At 37.1% G+C, this 18,117-nt stretch overlaps 1 protein-coding gene across 1 annotated transcript; it reads right to left on the bottom strand.

Annotated features, from left to right (window-relative positions):
- Positions 1-1,884: 1,884 nt before the first annotated feature.
- Positions 1,885-4,476, bottom strand: LOC133882178 (cytochrome P450 CYP82D47-like). Its single transcript, XM_062321292.1, has 2 exons — positions 3,393-4,476; positions 1,885-2,682 (listed from the first exon to the last, which is right to left on the bottom strand). The coding sequence occupies exons 1-2, from the start codon at positions 4,347-4,349 to the stop codon at positions 2,041-2,043; spliced, it is 1,599 nt and encodes a 532-aa protein (XP_062177276.1). The 5' UTR covers positions 4,350-4,476; the 3' UTR covers positions 1,885-2,040.
- Positions 4,477-18,117: the final 13,641 nt, after the last annotated feature.

The following is an 18,117-nucleotide window of genomic DNA, read 5'->3' as shown; positions in this document are numbered from 1 at the left end:
TGCCCTTTGGGTGAGTGACTTCTTTCTTCCTTATTTTTTAGATTTTATTTTTTAAATTTGTATTTTAAATTGTAATTTATAAAACGCGAAAAACATATTATTTTAAGGTGAGGTGGTAAAAAGGCTGATGTGGCACTTACAGATGTAAAAACTGTTGAAGGAAAACTCACTCAATGAGTGATTTCAATTACGCGACAAACTTAAGGAGTGAAAGTTGATTTTTAAAAAATGAGGGAGTGATTTCAAATCGCGCGTTGACTCAAGGACTTATTATACATTTAACTTTATTTTGATTTTATTTTATTTTTTATGTTTTTGGCTGATATATATATATATATCACTATATCAGGAAGTAGTACTGGAGTATCCAAATCCTTTTATTACCCAAAATTTGATTAGAATTTGTAAACATCACTTTGCATTGAACTCTTAATTTTAATTTTCTTTCATCTCTCTCTCTCTCTCTCTCTCTCTCTCTCTCTCTCTCTCTCTCTCTCTCTCTCGTAACATGAACACAACAGTGCAAGTGCGGTGGGACAAGTTTCATGGTTTTGCGCAGCAGTTTGGGTTATCAGCGTTTCTTAACAGCGTAGATTGAGTCTTGGCATTGTTGAACTTCAAAGAGAGATAGAGGCGAACGAGACAACATCATTGTGAAGACGAGTAACGCGTTTCAAGGTTTCTTCTATGAATTGGTGAGTGGGGGATCGTTTGAACTTTTGGCAATGAGCATGGTTTGAGAAAGAGAAAGATTAGTTGGAGAGCTTAAGGTTTCTTCTATGCACGGTGATAGGTAGGGGTGTATATGTGGACGGATATTAACTGCTCGCATCTACTATCCGCATATGCGGTTACCAAAAACTACTATGCGCATATGCTAATGCAAATAACGATATTAAAGTATGTGAATACAGTTAATATATACACACACACGTGTGTGTGTGTGTGTGTGTGTGTGTGTGTGTGTGTGTATTATTTAATAAATTCACCAAAATGACGTCGTTTTGGTGTTTAATACCAAAATAACGTCATTTTGGATTAGGTATAGGTTATGTTTACATTGGTTTACGTGGTTGTATTGTTTTCCTGTGTAACTTGGGCAAAAAGATAAAAGTAATATAAAATCATTATATTTTCAAAAGATTAGGACTTAAAAAAATTAAAACAAGCCCAAAATACTAAAAACTGACCTAAATTATTTTCAAAATCATTTAAAAATAGGTCTTAATAGAGATAAAAAGAAGTCACAAAAGACTAAAATAGGCACAAAAAGCCTATTACCTAAAATGCGGATAGTAGATAATATCCATAATAATTGTGCGAATGTGATTAGTAAAAACATGATATGAATGCGGATATCTAAAAGGAATAATTGTGTAAATGTGATTAGTAAAAACATGAATTTTTTTAGAAAGAGCTTTGGATAGTTCTTTCCAATGTACCTAGGCTAAAAACTTTTGGGAAAATTCACTTTCTACAATTTTATAGAAAGAGCTTTGGACAGTTCTTTTACTTTTCCCACCAGTGCATGTAACGTCGTCTTACTTCCCATGTCCAATGTACCTAGGCTAAAAGAGACATGAATTTTTTTACACCCCATTCTACACTTACCCTACACCTAATGTGTTTTGGGATTTTTTTTTTTTTTTTTTTTTAAGAAGAAATGGTCAAAGGGAAAGTGTAAGGGAGGTGAATGGTGGGTGTAAGAGAATCACTCCTCTAGCTAAAATTAGTCGGCCGTTCTGGCACGAAACAAGTAGAATAGTGTAAAATTGTTTAACTATTATAATGTAACCATGAATCAATCACATAATAATTGTTTAACTATTATCAACTAGTATAGCGTAATTCTTATTTGGAGTGAATATTGGCAATATAATCATGGGTGTTATCTTAAAACTAGTACAAATTTGATATATAATAGAATAGACTATTATAATACAAAGTTCAAGCATTAATTTTTATGTTCGATCACATCATCTTAATTATATAATAGTGGTATCATAGCCTATTAAATAGCATTAATCTTACACGAATTCTTTAGACAGTCTCTACTCCATAAAGCTCGGAACATAGACGCGGTGTGATGAGGACTTCAAGCGGGGTGGCTTTGGTGTTTGTTATCCCAACCCTCTCACTCATATCAACTGGTGCATTAGAGGGAGCTGAGATCTCAAACATGTGTAAGAAACTAGCTAGTGCTAAGTGCACCATTTGAAGGGCAAAAGATGCTCCAGGGCATGCTCTTCTACCACTTCCAAAAGGGATCAATTCAAAATGTTGACCAATACCTTTAACATCAACGTGTTTGTGGGTGGTGAGAAATCTTTCTGGGTCGAACTTCAATGGATCTGACCATACACGTGGATCTGTCTGAATTTTCCAAATGTTTGTAATCAGCCGGGTGCCTTTTGGGACTTGGTAGCCTCCTATGATGCAGTCCTCCGAAAACTCACGTGGTGTTGATAATGGCGCTGGTGGATATAAACGTAATGTCTCTTTTACAATGGCTTGGAGGAAGACTAGCTTATCAATGTCCGACTCGTTTACAATTCTTTCCTTGCCCACTTCGATGTCAAGCTCTTCTTGGGCCTTTTTCAACACATGGCGGTTGTTCAACAACAGCGATATTGCCCAAGTTAAGGTAACCATGCTGGTGTCACTGCCTCCTCCAATCATGCTCTACAAAGTGCAGTTCTTATTAGACTGACATACTTTCAAACAAGCTCCACTGGCACAGAGTTGTATTAGGGTGGTAATTCTTATTTATGAATTTGGTTTTGGGTTGTGTCAAGATACGAGTATAAGGGTGCGTTTGAGATTGCGCTTTCGTAGATAAAAAATGAGACTTTAAATTAAGTCCCAGAAAATAAATATTTTGGAATTACGTTTTCAAAAATTTGCGATTTGAAAACGTAGAAAATCTGTTTTTTCAAATCGCAGCCAAGGGGGAGCTTTTTTAAAAACGCACAAATTTAAAGGGCAAATTGCAATTTGCCAAACACTTTACTACGTTTTTAAAATTTACGTTTTCAAATCGCATATTTTAAAATCACACACTTTGAAATCGCAAAGTCGAACGGACCCTAAGACTTATATAAGTAAATTCTAACTCGACCAATTTAACCAAACGGGTCAAGTTCCTTAATCCTAACTCACTAATTTCATATTGAATTTATAAATTCACGAGTGGTGTCAACATTAAAAATTTCAAGCTTTAAATATTTTGTGTTGAATTCAAATTACATGTATACGACTAAATAAATCAATTATAATATAATCCGTTTAATTAAAAGATCATTCCCATACATTCCTGTCGAATTTGTGAGTTTTTATCAAGAATTGCCACAGTTATACCCAAGAAGTGAAAAGGGGAAATTATATATGCGTACCAGACACGTGGCTTTGTTGATCGTATCAGCATCATAACCTGCAAGGACTTTGCCATCAAGGACAGAAAGCATCACGTCCATGAAATCCTGCTCCCCTCCGGCCACGGCGCCTGAAGCTCTCTTACGCTTATGCTCTTCCAGCCACTCACCAAGAATGCTATCCAATTCTTTTGCAGTTTTCTTCATTGCCCTCTCATGTCCGCCAAAATCTAACCACCCAAGAAAAGGAATGGCGTCCGACACCACAAACAACCCGAACAAACGAAAGAATTCCTCCAGCGCCGTTTGGCAACGCCGTTCCCCGGCTGCGTTCTCATCACCCACCGCTCCAACAGAGAAGTACCGCTTTCCGACAACCATCCTAAGAATCACGTTGAGACTCATATCCCCGAACCACTGCTTCAGCTCCACCAAAATCTGACCCGACCCGTTCTTTTTCGCGGACCAGAGTTTGTATAGCTCTTCTACGGTGGCCTTGACTTCGGAGACTCGAATGTAGGAAAGCAGCTCCAGCCGGCTGGTTGACAGTAGCTTTAAGGTGACTATTTTACGCAATTCACGCCAGTAGGGTCCATAGGACGCGAGGACGAACATGGCGTAGTTATAGGCCAGGTGTTTGGCGGCGACGAGTTTCGGCCGCGACGACACCGCCGCGTCGTTGGTGGTAAAGCACTCTTTGGCCATCTCCCAACTGCTCAAAACCAGGGCATTGCGCAACCCAAGCCGGACTGTAAAAAGTGGTCCGTACTTGTCAGCTATCGCTCCCAGAGTTCGGTGGGGAGGCTCGGTTCCTGCCAACAGGGGGAGGTGACCGATTACAGGCCACGCGCCGGCGGGGAAAGGTGCTAATTTGGCCGGGCGAATTAGTCTGGACCTCCTTAACAGGTAGTAGCAAAAAAGAATTATGGAAACAAGTCCTGCCATGAAAGAATTTAGGGAAGGAGAAAGAATCTCCATTTTAGCTCAGATTTTTGGGGCTTGGGGAGGATGCGTTTGGTTGAACTGTTTTTATAAAGGGAGATGATACAATCCACTACAAGTGGATTACAAGTGCACAACATCAAGCTAGTGCTAATGTAGGAGGTTTTTTTTACTGACACTATCTAATTGTATGACAATCTTACATTCTATAGTGAAAAGAAAGTGCATGCTTACAGTCCTAAAATGCCACTCACTCCAGCTCATTTCAAATAATTCTATTATTCAACGTCAAATCAAACAATTTAATTGCCAAAATAAATCACCAATTAACCTACAAAACTCAACTACTAATATGTATACTGACTTTATATTATGCTTACTGACAAGTACTGTCACGCATTCTCCGATTAGGCACGTCGACACGCATGTTGTTGTAACTTCAACTTGTGTGTGATGCCAAACGCGCGTGCACCCTCTGGGTAGTGTTGGCCGAGGCTGAGGGCCGAGCGTGCTTTGTGATGTTTTTTGGGCAAGTGTCTGTTATGTATTGGTGTATGAACAATCAATCCCACGTGTAAACAAGTGGGGGGTGCCACTCGATCAACACTGAATTATATATGTGGGGGGTGCCACTCGATCAACACTGAATTATATATATATATATATATATATATATATATATATATATATATATATATGCATCGAGAGCTTTATTTAAATACTAAGTGTCTTGCTCTAAACGGGGCTTAGAAAAACGACACAATTTACAAGGGTCCTACTTCCCCATCAGTTTGGATGCACCTCATCTTAGGCTTGGCAATTCGGGTCGGCGGGTCGGGTTCATGTCGACCCGGCTAACCCGATTACACAATCGGGTCAAACACGAACCCGACCCGATTTTTAATCAGGTCAAACACTATAACCCGAACACGACCCGGTTGTGAACCGGGTTACACGACACGAACCCGGTAACGCGTGCCCACTGCCCACCCCACAACCCACAGGACACGACGTCGACGAGCCCAATGCCCACCCCATAGCCAACAGGACACGACGTCGACGAGGTAGAGCAACCGAGCAGGGCTGGCGAGCCCAGGCCTCCGAATCCGACGACTAGAACCGAGGACTTCAGCCTTAGGAGGTTCGACTGGGCTTGGACCCTGAAAGATCCGTTGGGGACGACGCCCGTGGAGATCGAAGGGAAAGAGTCGGTGGGGACGACGCCATTTTGGAGGGTTGCGTGGTGGAGCTCGGCTTTGAGAACTCGGCTTTTGCAGCTTTGAGAGCTTGTGCTCCTAGACCTCGTGGAGGATCCGAGTCTCCGAGAGGCGTCTCGGCCGTTTAGGAGGGTTGCTGTATGAACTATGAACTTCGTGAAGATGGTGAACTGGGTGAAGGCGTGAAGCGAAAAGAAAACAAGAAATGGGTGATCCGGCTAGGGTTTCAGTCCTTTTGGAGTCTTTGGACCTGACTTCAAAAAAAAAAAAAAAAAAAGGAGCTAATCGAGTTTGGCGCCAGACATGATTATAAACGGGTTGACCCGATTATGACCCGAACCCGATAATGCCAAATCCAAACCCTGAATTTTCGTGTCGTGTTCGTGTTGAGTTCACGGGTCGTGTCAAAATTGCCAACCCTACCTCATCTTCCTTCAACATTAACATTCACATCTATTACTATTAGATTCTTTTTCCAAACCAATCAAAATAATAATAATAATAAAAAATAAAAAATAAAAAATAAAAAATAAAAATAAAAATAAAAAAAGATGAAGATAAATGTTTTCTTCATACGTGTACCATTTTTAGGGTTGCTTCTGATTGAATGTGATCTCCTCGATCTCATATCCATGTGTGGTTGGTATACGTAGTACATGGAGTACTCGTTAATTAATACACAACTCTAGAAAGACTAAGATATATATATTTTTGAAAAAATAATAATAAAAGTTTTTGTCTAGCTACATGCAGTATGAATCTAAATCACTTTGCTGAAGTGACTTAACCGGCAGAGAGAGAGAGAGAGAGAGAGAGAGAGAGAGAGCAATCTTAACTACAACTTAGAAAATGAAAACTTTCTATTAACAAGAATTAAGCAACAGTTAGAATTGAAAATTTTTTACATGATTTGTTGAATTTATGTCGAATTCGCAAGGTAAAATTATATAAGGGTCGTTTGACTGGTTTACATAAATACAAGTCTTGGCACAACTCAAACCTGACACGCAAACACAAATTATTACTCTTATTGTTGTTTGATTAGATTTTCAAGATGTAGAGGTCTAGCTCTTCTGTTAGCTCTAGGTCCTCTGTTAATCTCTCTCTTGCTAAAGGTTTTAAATTTTTGCATATTAAAATTCTTGAAGAAAGTTTTGGAAAAACCAATATTTCTCCAAAACTCCAAAGAATTTTCAAAATTAAACCTGTTAATCTTACCAAGAATTGGTATAATAAACCCATTTCTACTGATTTGCAGTTTGAAGAAAGGTTTTTTCAAAACCAACTTTCTATTTTTGCTGATAAATTGTATGAGTATATATATATATATATATATTATAACATAGAGAGAGCTCATGCTATCAATTAGATTAGCTGTATCCAGCTCATTTGAAAGCTACATTTAGGTTCGGTTTGATATCTCCTTTTCCTTTCCCTTCTCTGACGAGCACTGACAGGACTGGCTTTTCACATGAGGCTGAACAAATTCAGCCATTTTCCAAGATGGGATAGCCTCCTTTTTTTTTTTTTTTTTTTTTCCTATTTTTCCCCTAACATCGAAAAAAAATTTCAGCAGCTTTAACAGTCATATATAGGGGTAGAATGGGTAAAAAAAAAAGCCTGTTTTGTTTTACCCATTCTACCCCTGGCAGGACAAAAAATTGTGCAATATAAATGTTGTGTATAGGGGTAAAACAGGAAAAAAGCTTGTCCTTTCATGAAAAAGTTGGTTGAATTTCTTCAGCCCTCCCGCCAAAAGTCTGTCCTGTCGGTGCACGTCAGGGAAGGGGAAAGGGAAAGGAAAAGAAGATATCAAACAGGGCGTTACTCTTTTTGGTATTATCTATAAGAGTTTGTGTCAGATTTTTTTGCAGGCCTAGTAGCCTACAGTGCCCTGTTAGCCACCAAACATTTCTAGTTGGTGAGATTTTCAGGTTTAATTATTCCTTCCCTTCAAGGAACTCGGATCCAAAGAGAATGAATCTCAGGTTAGATCATTTAAGTGGAATGAATCTAACATTCTATATTAATCATTCCCGGCCCTATCACGTGAATTCAATATCTCTAACGGAGCACATATAAAAAACAATTCTCTTCTAGAGAAGAAGTTCTATATATATTGCTAACACGTTACTCTATAAGGATCTTTATATTCTAAGAAATATATTGGGAGTCATTCTTTTAGTGGTACACTCCCACTAAGCAAAAACATCATTCTAATATATGGAATACTCCTACTATTCTTAGCGATCATTCATATTAACTATTTTTTTTTTTTTTTTAATGGTTAAATACAATTTACTACTCTAAAGTTGTACCCCATTTTCAATCTTGCATTCCATCTTTAAAAATTTGCAATGTGCCCCAACGAAGTTTTCTAATTTGTCAATGTGGCCAATCCATTAGTCTTTTTCGTCTGCTCTGACGGAAAGGGCATCACGTGCGTAGCACGTGATTTTTTTTCGATACAAACATCTCCATTTTACCCTCAGGGTTAAATACAATTAACCCCCCCCCCCAAAGTTTGACAACTTTTTCAATCTTGCCTCTAATGTTTAAAAATTTAAAATGTGCTTTAACAAAGTTTCCAAATTTTTCAATGTGGCCAATCTGTTAGTGATTTCCGTCTACTCCGACAGAAAGTGTCTTACATGCTTCGCACATGATTTTTTTTTTTCATGTGAACTTCCCATTTTACCCTTAGTCAATTACCAAATTCCTTGGAGCCGTTTTAAAAACGACTCCAGCCACTTGGAGCCGTTTTAACAAAAATGGTTCAAATTGCCGATGAACCTGCAATTAACAAATTGTATTCACCCATAAAAGCTTGCCAAATTTGCATTGTGCCATTCATTTTCCAGTTTAATGCTCATCCATCCATCCTTCTTTTACAATATTTTAGGAAGGATCCTTCGAATTAAGGTCCCTTAGCTTGTAGTTTAAAGAAGTTGCATATATAGATTACAATTTTAAAATTCAGAAAATTCAACTTTCAATCCGGAATTCTTTCTTTTATTTTATTTTTATTTCAATAATATTTGCTCTAGGAAAATTGTCACTTTATGATAAAAGAAAGAATAGGCACAAAAATACAAACAGTCCGGATCGAGATTCAATAATGCATTAATTCGAGTCTACATATGGTCCTACAAAAGAAATTTGCGATCAGGATTACCACATATATGCCTTTTTCATACTTTCCTCCATGTAATCAAGAAACAAGTGGGTGACTAATTTAAGTACTATGTCTCACATTGGATAATGATAGCGAAATCAAATGATAATTTATTATTATAAGGTGATCATGTCTCAATATATTATTATAAGATTTGATATATAAAATTTTCAATGTTAAATTTCTCACTCCAAACCTATGATTCAAAGGGGGGGAATGAGATAACCCCATGGGTAAAAAGTATCCCGTACCTAACCTTTTAAATACAAGATAATGCTATAAACCTCCCCCGTGGGGCACCACCATCGCTGGGGTGGCTAGTTGCGGGGATTCCCTTTGGGTGAGTAACTTCTTTTCTTCTTTATTTTTTAGATTTTATTTTTTAAATTTGTGTTTTAAATTTTAATTTATAAAACACGAAAAACATATTATTTTAAGGTGATGTGGCAAAAAGGCTGATGTGGCATTAACAAATGTAAAAACTTTTGACGTAAAACTCATAGAATGAGTGATTTCAACTACGTGACAAACATGAGTGAAAGTTTATTTTTAAAAAATGAGGTAGTGATTTCAAATTGCACGTTGACTCAGGAAGCAATACTGGAGTATCAAAATGCTTTTATTACCCAAAATTTGATTAGAATTTATAAACATCACTTTGCATTGAACTCTTTGTTTTTTTTTTTTTTGTTTTTTTTTTTTGTTTTTTGTTTTTTGTTTTTTTTTTTTTTTTTTTCAGTTCTCTCTCTCTCTCTCTCTTCTTGTAACATGAACACAACAGTGCAAGTGCGGTGGGACAAGTTTCTTGGTTTTGCGCGGCGGTTTGGATTATTGGCGTTTCTTAACAGCGTAGATTGAGTCTTAGCATTGTTGAACTTCAAAGAGATATAGAGGTGAACGAGACAACGTCACGGCGACGATGAGTAACGAGTTTCAAGATTTCTTCTTTGAATTGGTGAGTGGGGGATCGTCAAAACTTTTGGCGATGAGCATGGTTTGAGAAAGAGAAAGATTAGTTGGGGAGCTTAAGGTTTCTTCTATGCACGGTGATAGGTAGAGGTGTATATGCGAACGGATATTAATCGCTCGCACATGCGATTAGCGAAAATCACTATGCGCATATGCTGATACAAATAACGGGTTTAGGGTATGTGGATCCAGTTAATATATATACACACATGCTATCTAAATTTGTTGGCGATGAGTCCTAAAGGCTGGAATGACTGATTGTAGACGGATTCGTAACCAGTTCGTACTCACTGACCCCATCGGAATTTGTACCTAACACATCTACATTAATTGTTAGCAATCTATGTTAATTATTTACTTACACTAAATTTGAACTATATATTTATATAAAAATATTGACTTACCTATCAACAGAAGCTGGTCAGGGCGAAGCTCCTAAGTAGTAGGGTCCTCGGCATGCTCCGGACCATGTGAAGGTCCAACATCCCCATGTGGACCCTACATGCCCTCCAGACCACGTGGCACCCTAGTATCTTCATGCTATGTCTCACCACCTCTAATGCCCGGGATACCATCATCAGTGAATAGCTCTGCCACCTGAGCAGGGAAAGGAGTGCCAAAATCGGTCATGAAATCCGGCATGCTTGACAGGTGTGGTGAACCATGCTGGGTGTTGTGCTGGAAATGCGGGAGCTACCCAGCATCAGTGGGGAGTACCAGTCGGTATATTGATGGTGGTTGCACAGTGTCGATAGATCCAAACGCTTGTGCACTAGATCCAGCCCTATCATCCCTAGACAAAATCTATTGTCGTGGGGGCCTCTGTACTGTGGTTTTAAAACCCCTATAACTCCTAGAACTCATTGCAACTTGTGAATTAGAGAAAAATCATACATTAACAACCATCGGACAAAGATGATTTGGCAAATACAAAATTAAGAATAAAAATATGCCTAAGCTGAGTAAAATTTAAACATTCACAGTACTCGCATAAAAAAAAAAAAAATGCACAACCTACAACATTTTCTCGAGTTTTTCATCTTTCAGTGATTTAGGGTTTAGGGTTGCTGTATTTATTTTTTGTAGAATATTAAAGTATAGTTTCTCATGTAAAAAATCAAACATTAATATAAAAACGCAACTCGGGATCAAAAAGAGAATTCTAATAGCTCATGTACTTATCAAAAAGAGAATTCTAACTTATGGGACAGAATAATTCTTAATAAATTGTTGTATCCAATTTCTGTATATTTAAATGACGTGACAATATTTTTTATAAAACATAATTTAAACTAAGAAATAATTTATCTTTATTTTGAAATAGATGGTCATACACAACTCAAAAGACCACAAAATTACCAAACACGAAGTCAATGGCCAAACATTATTTTTCTTTTTGAAGAGTAGTGTATTCTGTTAGAATAATGTTAGAAATTATATTTTAATTCTACAATTGTCAAACCACAATGCTGACATGGCAATTCAAATCAAATATTGATTTTTTAAAAAAAAAAACAATGACTGAATTACTAACCAAAATTATTCAGAGCATTCCCAATGGTTTTATGTAAATTTATATGCAAAATTACTAACCAAAACATATTTTTTTCTAACTTGTTAGTATTTTATATTAACAACATTATAGTTGACAAAAATACTTTATGTAACAGTTGCTTTTTAACAGGATTATTGGTTATATTCAGAGTCTTCAAGTAATATGGACATTGTCTCATTTCATGCCATGTGTATGGTCACAAGTTTCTAGAAGATGTCCATGAAGATTCTATACAATTTCCAAGTCAGAACAGCCGGTTCCTGTGCAGCCGTCCAAACGGGCCTTTAAAGGCGCCCGGACAACCGAGCTACACCTTCCGGACGCTAACAAGGTCAAGCTATTCGGAGTCCGAGTAGAAATTGGATTTCATGTTCAGACATGGATCAGAAAACAACAACTGTCTAGACGCTTTTCAGGTTTCTAGGAAGATTTTTGCACACGTCTCAGTGTTTTTATCATAACTCTCTGCTCGAGAATCGGATTGAGACGAAATTGGTGTCGTTGGAAAGCTAAGAAAAAAAGATACAACTTGACTACTTGGAAGGCCAATATAAACATCTGGACGGACCACCGTCTGAACGGAAAGAGAGTAGCGTCCGGACGGCTTGCCAGAATTTAAGAAGTTTCGAAATTCCTTTTCAGACACGAAAAATAGTTGAACGTCCGGACGCCCAAGACTGCTATCTGGACGCGCGTGCCAGAGACTCCGAATTTGAGTTGAAATAGGATTTGTAAAGCCTATATGAAGAGGACTCTAAGTGTGTATAATGTACAGAATTCGGTATTGAATTCTCTAAGCTTTGAGAGGGTGTTTAGGGAGATTTGAAGATTCGCTAGCTCTCAAGCCGTTTTTGGTGTGTGCTCCTTGTTCGTGTGAAGTCTATCTTAGGGGTCGGCCCTAAGGTAAATGATTCCATTGAAGACCCCTTCAAGTAGAAGACTTGGTTGGGAAGCCTTCACTATGGGCTTCGTGTCAAAGTTAAAGGAATGACTATTGCATAAGGGTATGTAAGTACGAGTGTCTTGTAACTAGCTTTGTCTTCGGTATAGTGGATATCTTAGGTTTGGCTGCCCCTGAGTAGTTTTTCTCTTCACAGAGTTTTCACTTCGTCAACAAATATCTTGTGTCTTTTATTTTTCGCATTTGAGATATTTTGTTGCACACGAACACACACTTGGTTGTTTAGAAGTCATTATTTATTTTCAATTGGTATCGGAGCGGATACACTCCGTTTAAAGGATTTAATGCCTGAGTGTGATCTTTATCTCTTTGTGACTTCTACTTTTTGATTACATCTTTTATCATGGATTTCTCTTAGTTATCTGAAGAAAATTATGATATTGAGCTCTCTAAAGGTTTTTGCTAAATTGGATAAAATAGTTTATCCAAAAGAGCTCAAAAAGGTGAAGCAAGAAAAAGTGTCTTTGATTATACAATAGTCTGAATCACATGTTTTGATTGATTCTTTGGAATCTGAGAATACCATGTTGCTTAATACTATTAATGAACTTGAGAATAAATTAGAAAAATTCTCAAGTGATAATTTGAAAAGCATGCTTTGTATTCACTCAGATATTTCTAATAAGCCTTATTTAACTGTTGATGATTTAAGTACTTCTATTTCACATGCTTCTGATTCTGAATTAGATTATATTGATATTAAGCTTGTGATAGAAGATACAACTTGTTTAGATAGTTCTTGCTTAACTAATCATGTGATGTCTAAATCCAATGAATCATGAATACAAGGTAAGTTTATTCCTAAGTGTTATAATTGTAGGAAGATTAGTCATATTAGGCCAAATTGTTATTTGTTGAAATCTCACAGGCCTTGGATTAAGCAGGATGCTCTAAGAAAAAGTGAAGTTAAAGATTCTTCCTCATCAAAATATGTCCCTCCGCATAGGAGACATATAAAAGGTAAGGGCAATATTGTTTGTAAGAATGCTAACCATATTTTTGCAGAGAAAGTCAAGCAGCATTCCAACAAAAGAAGCCTGCCCACCTGTCATCACTGCGGCATCACCGGTCACATCCGACCCAAATGTCCATAACTCCAATCATAGAAGAAGAAGGCTCAGAGGAATACCTGATCACATCTACCACGGGTACACTAGGGTTGGGTCAGAAAGGATGAGACAATTCACACCTTGAGGGGGAGTGGACTCACCTAGTATAGGTGCAGTCTCACCATGCCTAGGATTTTGGTTCCTAAATCCTAGTGCATACCAGATATGTTTGCATTGCATTGATTGTCATATCTTTTATATCCTATTTTTGTCTTGCATTCTGTTTGAGAAACCACCTTTTCTATCCCTAGATTTTCTCTTGGTTGCTTTGAGAAATTTCTACAGGTACATTCTAGGGATGACAGAAAAAACACGTCATTGCTTTTCTGTCTTGGTATAGTCAAACCTCTCTCCCTGAGGTCAGGTTTGCTCTTACATGTATGCTTTGTCTAGACATATGTTCTTTTCCTTTTAAGCATGTCTTTGTTGTTTTTGTCTTTTATTTTTCAACAAAAATGGGGGGGGGGGGGGGGGGGGGGAATGGATGCAGATTTTTATTGTTCCCTTATATAGCTTCTCAGATATCTTATGTATGTTTAACTGATGTCTCAATTCTTGATGCATTAATTATTTTTCCCTTTATATAACTGAAAGTTTATACTTGATATTTGCAAAGTTTCCCTGTTGCATCCATACTAGATAGTTGGTTTTCTTATATGATGAAAAATGTGCACTATCCAAGACTCCCCTAAGGTACACTTTTTATCTTTGATTTTCTGCTTTTGAAAATTCTTTAAGAGAGGTTTTTGGGTGCTAAGATGGTTAAATTGACCAACTCGCTAGTTGAACTTAGACCCCATAAATTCTGGCTTTCTCTCTAGTTTGCAGCACTAAATGATACAAGCAGTTATAATTCTGTGCTTATTGATATATGAATAAAGTCACTGATTATGTGTTGACTCGGCTATTAATCTTGTCCTCCATGGTGCAAGTAAAAAGAAAAATAATGCTGCTTTTTAGGGGGAGAGTATCAGATAAGGGTGACTAGGCCCTAGTAAGATAAGGTTTGACTTTTGACTGATCTAACTATGAATTTCTCTCTTATTTAAAAAATTTAGTTGCTTTAAATCATATCAGCGAAGATCATACCTTATTGAGAAAGCTTTCACACACACACACACACATAGCATGAGTTAAGTTTACTATTGAAAAATTTATATCTGTAGGGAAATTTTTGTGCTTATTGACTCTTAACTCTCAATTATATCTTGGTATATTTTTGAAATGCTATTGAACTTCTTTATCAATTATTGATACATGCGTGATCTAAAGCTAACATTAGGGAAAATATTTTTCTTCAAATTTTCCTCTACTTTCAACTTTCCTGTGTGAAACGTCCAGACAGACCTTCTTCTGTGTCGGGACGCATATGGCTTTCACGTCCGGATGATGTTGTGCTATGTCCGGACTCATGTGTTTTTTTTTTTTCTTCCAAATGTTGTTCTTACAGCAGGTGTCCGGATAGGTTAGTGTTTCGTCCAGACATGACCTTTTCTGGGTAAATATTTGATAAGTCTTGAATTATTCGATTCAAGACCCCTTAAATTGCATTTATTAGACCTAGTTCGTATTGTATATATAACGTTTTGTTGTAATTTTGTTTTATGTCTTATTTTCAGGTCTTAGTTGAAATCTAATTCAAAACAGTTGAATTAGACCTGAAAATACATCAAGAGTACTTTAGTCATTTCCAGAGTTCGGGATTGTTCCTGTAAGTTGAAGAATTGGCTAAGGCAGTTCGATCGATCGACATAAAAATTGATCGATCGAATTCTCCGTCTTCCAGAAAATCAGATATTTCCAGATCTTTGCATTCTTTATGCAATTCAAATCATGAGTTGGATTTTGTGGACAGAAATGGACGCCGACCAGCTCTGTTTGTGCAGCTAGAATTAACCCTTGATGGTCTTTTGTAAATCCAATTCTCTATATATATGAGATTAGGGATTTAGGTTTAAACATGCATCTTTTGGGGTTTGTTCGGATTTTCTCAGGTGTATCACTTTAATTTCTCATGTTTTAGTTTACTTTGATGCACGTTTTCTGGGCTTAATTCCAGAGAGCAATTTCTTCTTCTTTTTTCCTCTTTGTTTTTCATGTTCTAGCTTAGGTTTTTCTCCCTTTTTGTAATTCGAATTTCATAATTTCAATATAGTTGTTTTTGATTCATTCCTTTCTAGTTTCGATAATGCTTTCCTTTAAATTCATGCTTAGATTAGATTCAATTCATATCTAGCTAAATTAGTTCTTAGGGTTTGATCAAAATCCAATCCAAAAACCTATGTAGTGTTCTTGAGGTTCTTAGGATTTTCTTTAGATGTTTGATGATTGTTAAGGGCTAGAGGATATCAAAACCCATGCTAAAAGGTTTTGGTATCAAGATTCCAATCTATTTATTCATGAAAAAGAGTTAAACTTGTCTATGAGTTTTCTCAGATTTCTTGAGTAAAACCAACATTCTTAGAAATAAGAATGATGTCTTTTTCAATGGTTCTATATGACTTGATGTATGACTACCTATTAGAGTCACTTTATAAGGTATGCTAGGGAACACCGATCATTTCATACCTTTGGTAGTATAGAATGTCTTTCCATTATAGTTTAATCTTTACATGGAATAGATCGGTGTGAAACTAGATACCTTATCATTGTGGCCTAGTTAGGGTTTTCGTATATCTTGTATGCTTATTGGGATGTGTTTTAGAGTAGTAAGCTAGGGAGCATTAGTCACTCCACACCTTTGGTAGAGTAAATGTTTTTCAATTATAGTGTAATCTTTACGTGGAGTAGATTAATGTAAAACTAGGTGCTTTATAACTACGTCTTAACGAAAGTATTTTCGTGTCGAGGTCGTCGTAATGGTTGACGCCCATTACGCGCTCATATCAAGCATGTTAGGAAGATCCATATAGACTTTAAGCATTTCATTGGTTGAGGATTGGATAAGATCAACACCCTAAGTTTTCTCTTAGTCTGTTTTCAATTTCCACTTTCGTTCCTTCACTTTATTGTTGTAGCTTCAATTCTACAACCTTTACTTTTATTTTTATCTTTAAGTTAAGTTAAATACGCTCTTTAATATTCCGTTACGCAAAACAACCAATAATCTCTATGGTTCGATCATCCTTACTATAGTACAATTGATACGTACTATTGCGAGTGGTAAACTTATAAATTTAAAATCCACGTAGCAGTTTGGCACGCTACCAATATTCGCGTTCCTTTTACTTCTTGCCTTTAGCACAATATTGCATTGTTCGTTTAGTTTTTTCATGTTGTATTTTTCTCGTGGTTTTATCCTAAGATTTTGGCATTCTCTACACATCTCTTCTCATTCCGAATAATTTTATTTGACTTCTCTTATTCTTTTAAGCTTTGATCCTTTTTAGAATATTGGAATAATCGTTGTTTGGGATGTTGATTTGAGATATTGTGCATGATTATTCTGTCTTTGTACTAGATGGATATTGATATATCTATATCTTTTGGAATTTTTTTTTTTTTATTTTATTTTATTTTATTATTATTTTTTTTTTGTATTCATTTGTGCATCCAATTGACAGTCGTCTTTATACCATATGCTTTTTGAACTAACAGGATCTAATATTTTCTTGTGGATAAAGGAAAACTAGTGGCATTTGTCTTATCTTGTCAGGAATATATCGTTCTGAGGCTATGCTCAGATTTTGGAGGCTTTAGCTGCACTTCAGAGCGGCATGAGCACTATTCAACTGACTCTCTCATCTCTGCAGCAGGAGGTTCGCTCGATCAACCTCCGAGTGGAGCAGAGCCAACTGGACATCCAGGAGTGTCTCAGGCATCATCATCTGTCCAGTAGTGATGATGAGGACGATGCACCTATGGATGCATCTTGATTTTTGTTTGCTTCGTTGTATTTTGAGACATTTTGTTTATCTTTCTGATGATTTGCTACACTTGTTAAACTCTTGGATATTATTACTCTGTTTACCCTTGTCCTTTTGAGACATTTAGGGGGAGTAATTTTTGTGTGTTTGATTCTTATTACTCTGTTTTACCCTACGTCCCTTTATGACAAAAAGGGGGAGTAATCTTTTATTTGGACCGGGATTGTATTTTTAACCGGTCAAGTGATTTTTGTCCCAGAATGGCCAAATGGGGAGTTTGTTAGTTTGTAATTGGCTACATTCTGATGGACAAAATCACTTCTTTGTAATGATGCATTTAAACAGGGATTCAACTTTTTAGAGTTCTTCCAGAAGATTCTGCACAGTATACAAGCCAGAGAAATCAGATCCCTTGCAGCCGTTCAGACAACGTGATATACCGTCCGGACGCTCAACTGTTCAAACATCATCTGTCTGGACGATGAGAACTTTCTGTCCGGACCTTTCTTTATGTCAAGAAGCTTCGAACTGTTCCAGCTTGCATCCGACCAGACGTTTCAGCAACACGTCCGGACGACACTCAGTGTTCGACCAGTTATGAGATTTCTTTCCAAAACACAGATATGGGAAGATCGCTGCAACCGTTCGGATGATGTGGATTCCCCTCCGGATGTGCTCATCCATAAGGCAAGTCATGAATTCAAAATTCAGACGTTCGGACGTCAGCCTTCATGGTCCGGACGCACGAGTTACTTATATGGAAATTACGTGCATCAAATCAATCGTCCGGACGACCATTTCCTTGGTCTTGAATCGCGAAGTCTTAATATGGAAATTGCGTGTAGCTGAATTGCAACTATCCGGGCGACAGGGCAACACCATCCGGACGCGACTCAAATCAGGAAAGAATTTCTGCGAAATTTTGGAAAACCGATCGCACAGTTGTCTGTCT

The sequence above is a fragment of the Alnus glutinosa genome, chromosome 11 (genome assembly GCF_958979055.1).
Source record: "Alnus glutinosa chromosome 11, dhAlnGlut1.1, whole genome shotgun sequence".
In the NCBI taxonomy this organism is placed as follows: Eukaryota; Viridiplantae; Streptophyta; class Magnoliopsida; order Fagales; family Betulaceae; genus Alnus; species Alnus glutinosa.
The sequence above is the reverse complement of the archived record's forward strand: the minus strand, read 5'-3'. Positions and strand labels throughout refer to the sequence as shown.

Excerpts from the sequence above, each read along its gene's own strand:
- LOC133882178 (XM_062321292.1), bottom strand. The coding sequence starts at position 4,349 with ATGGAGATTCTTTCTCCTTCCCTAAATTCTTTCATGGCAGGACTTGTT. Across the intron at positions 2,683-3,392 it reads TCAACAAAGCCACGTGTCTG|AGCATGATTGGAGGAGGCAG; the intron begins GTACGCATATAT and ends TGCACTTTGTAG.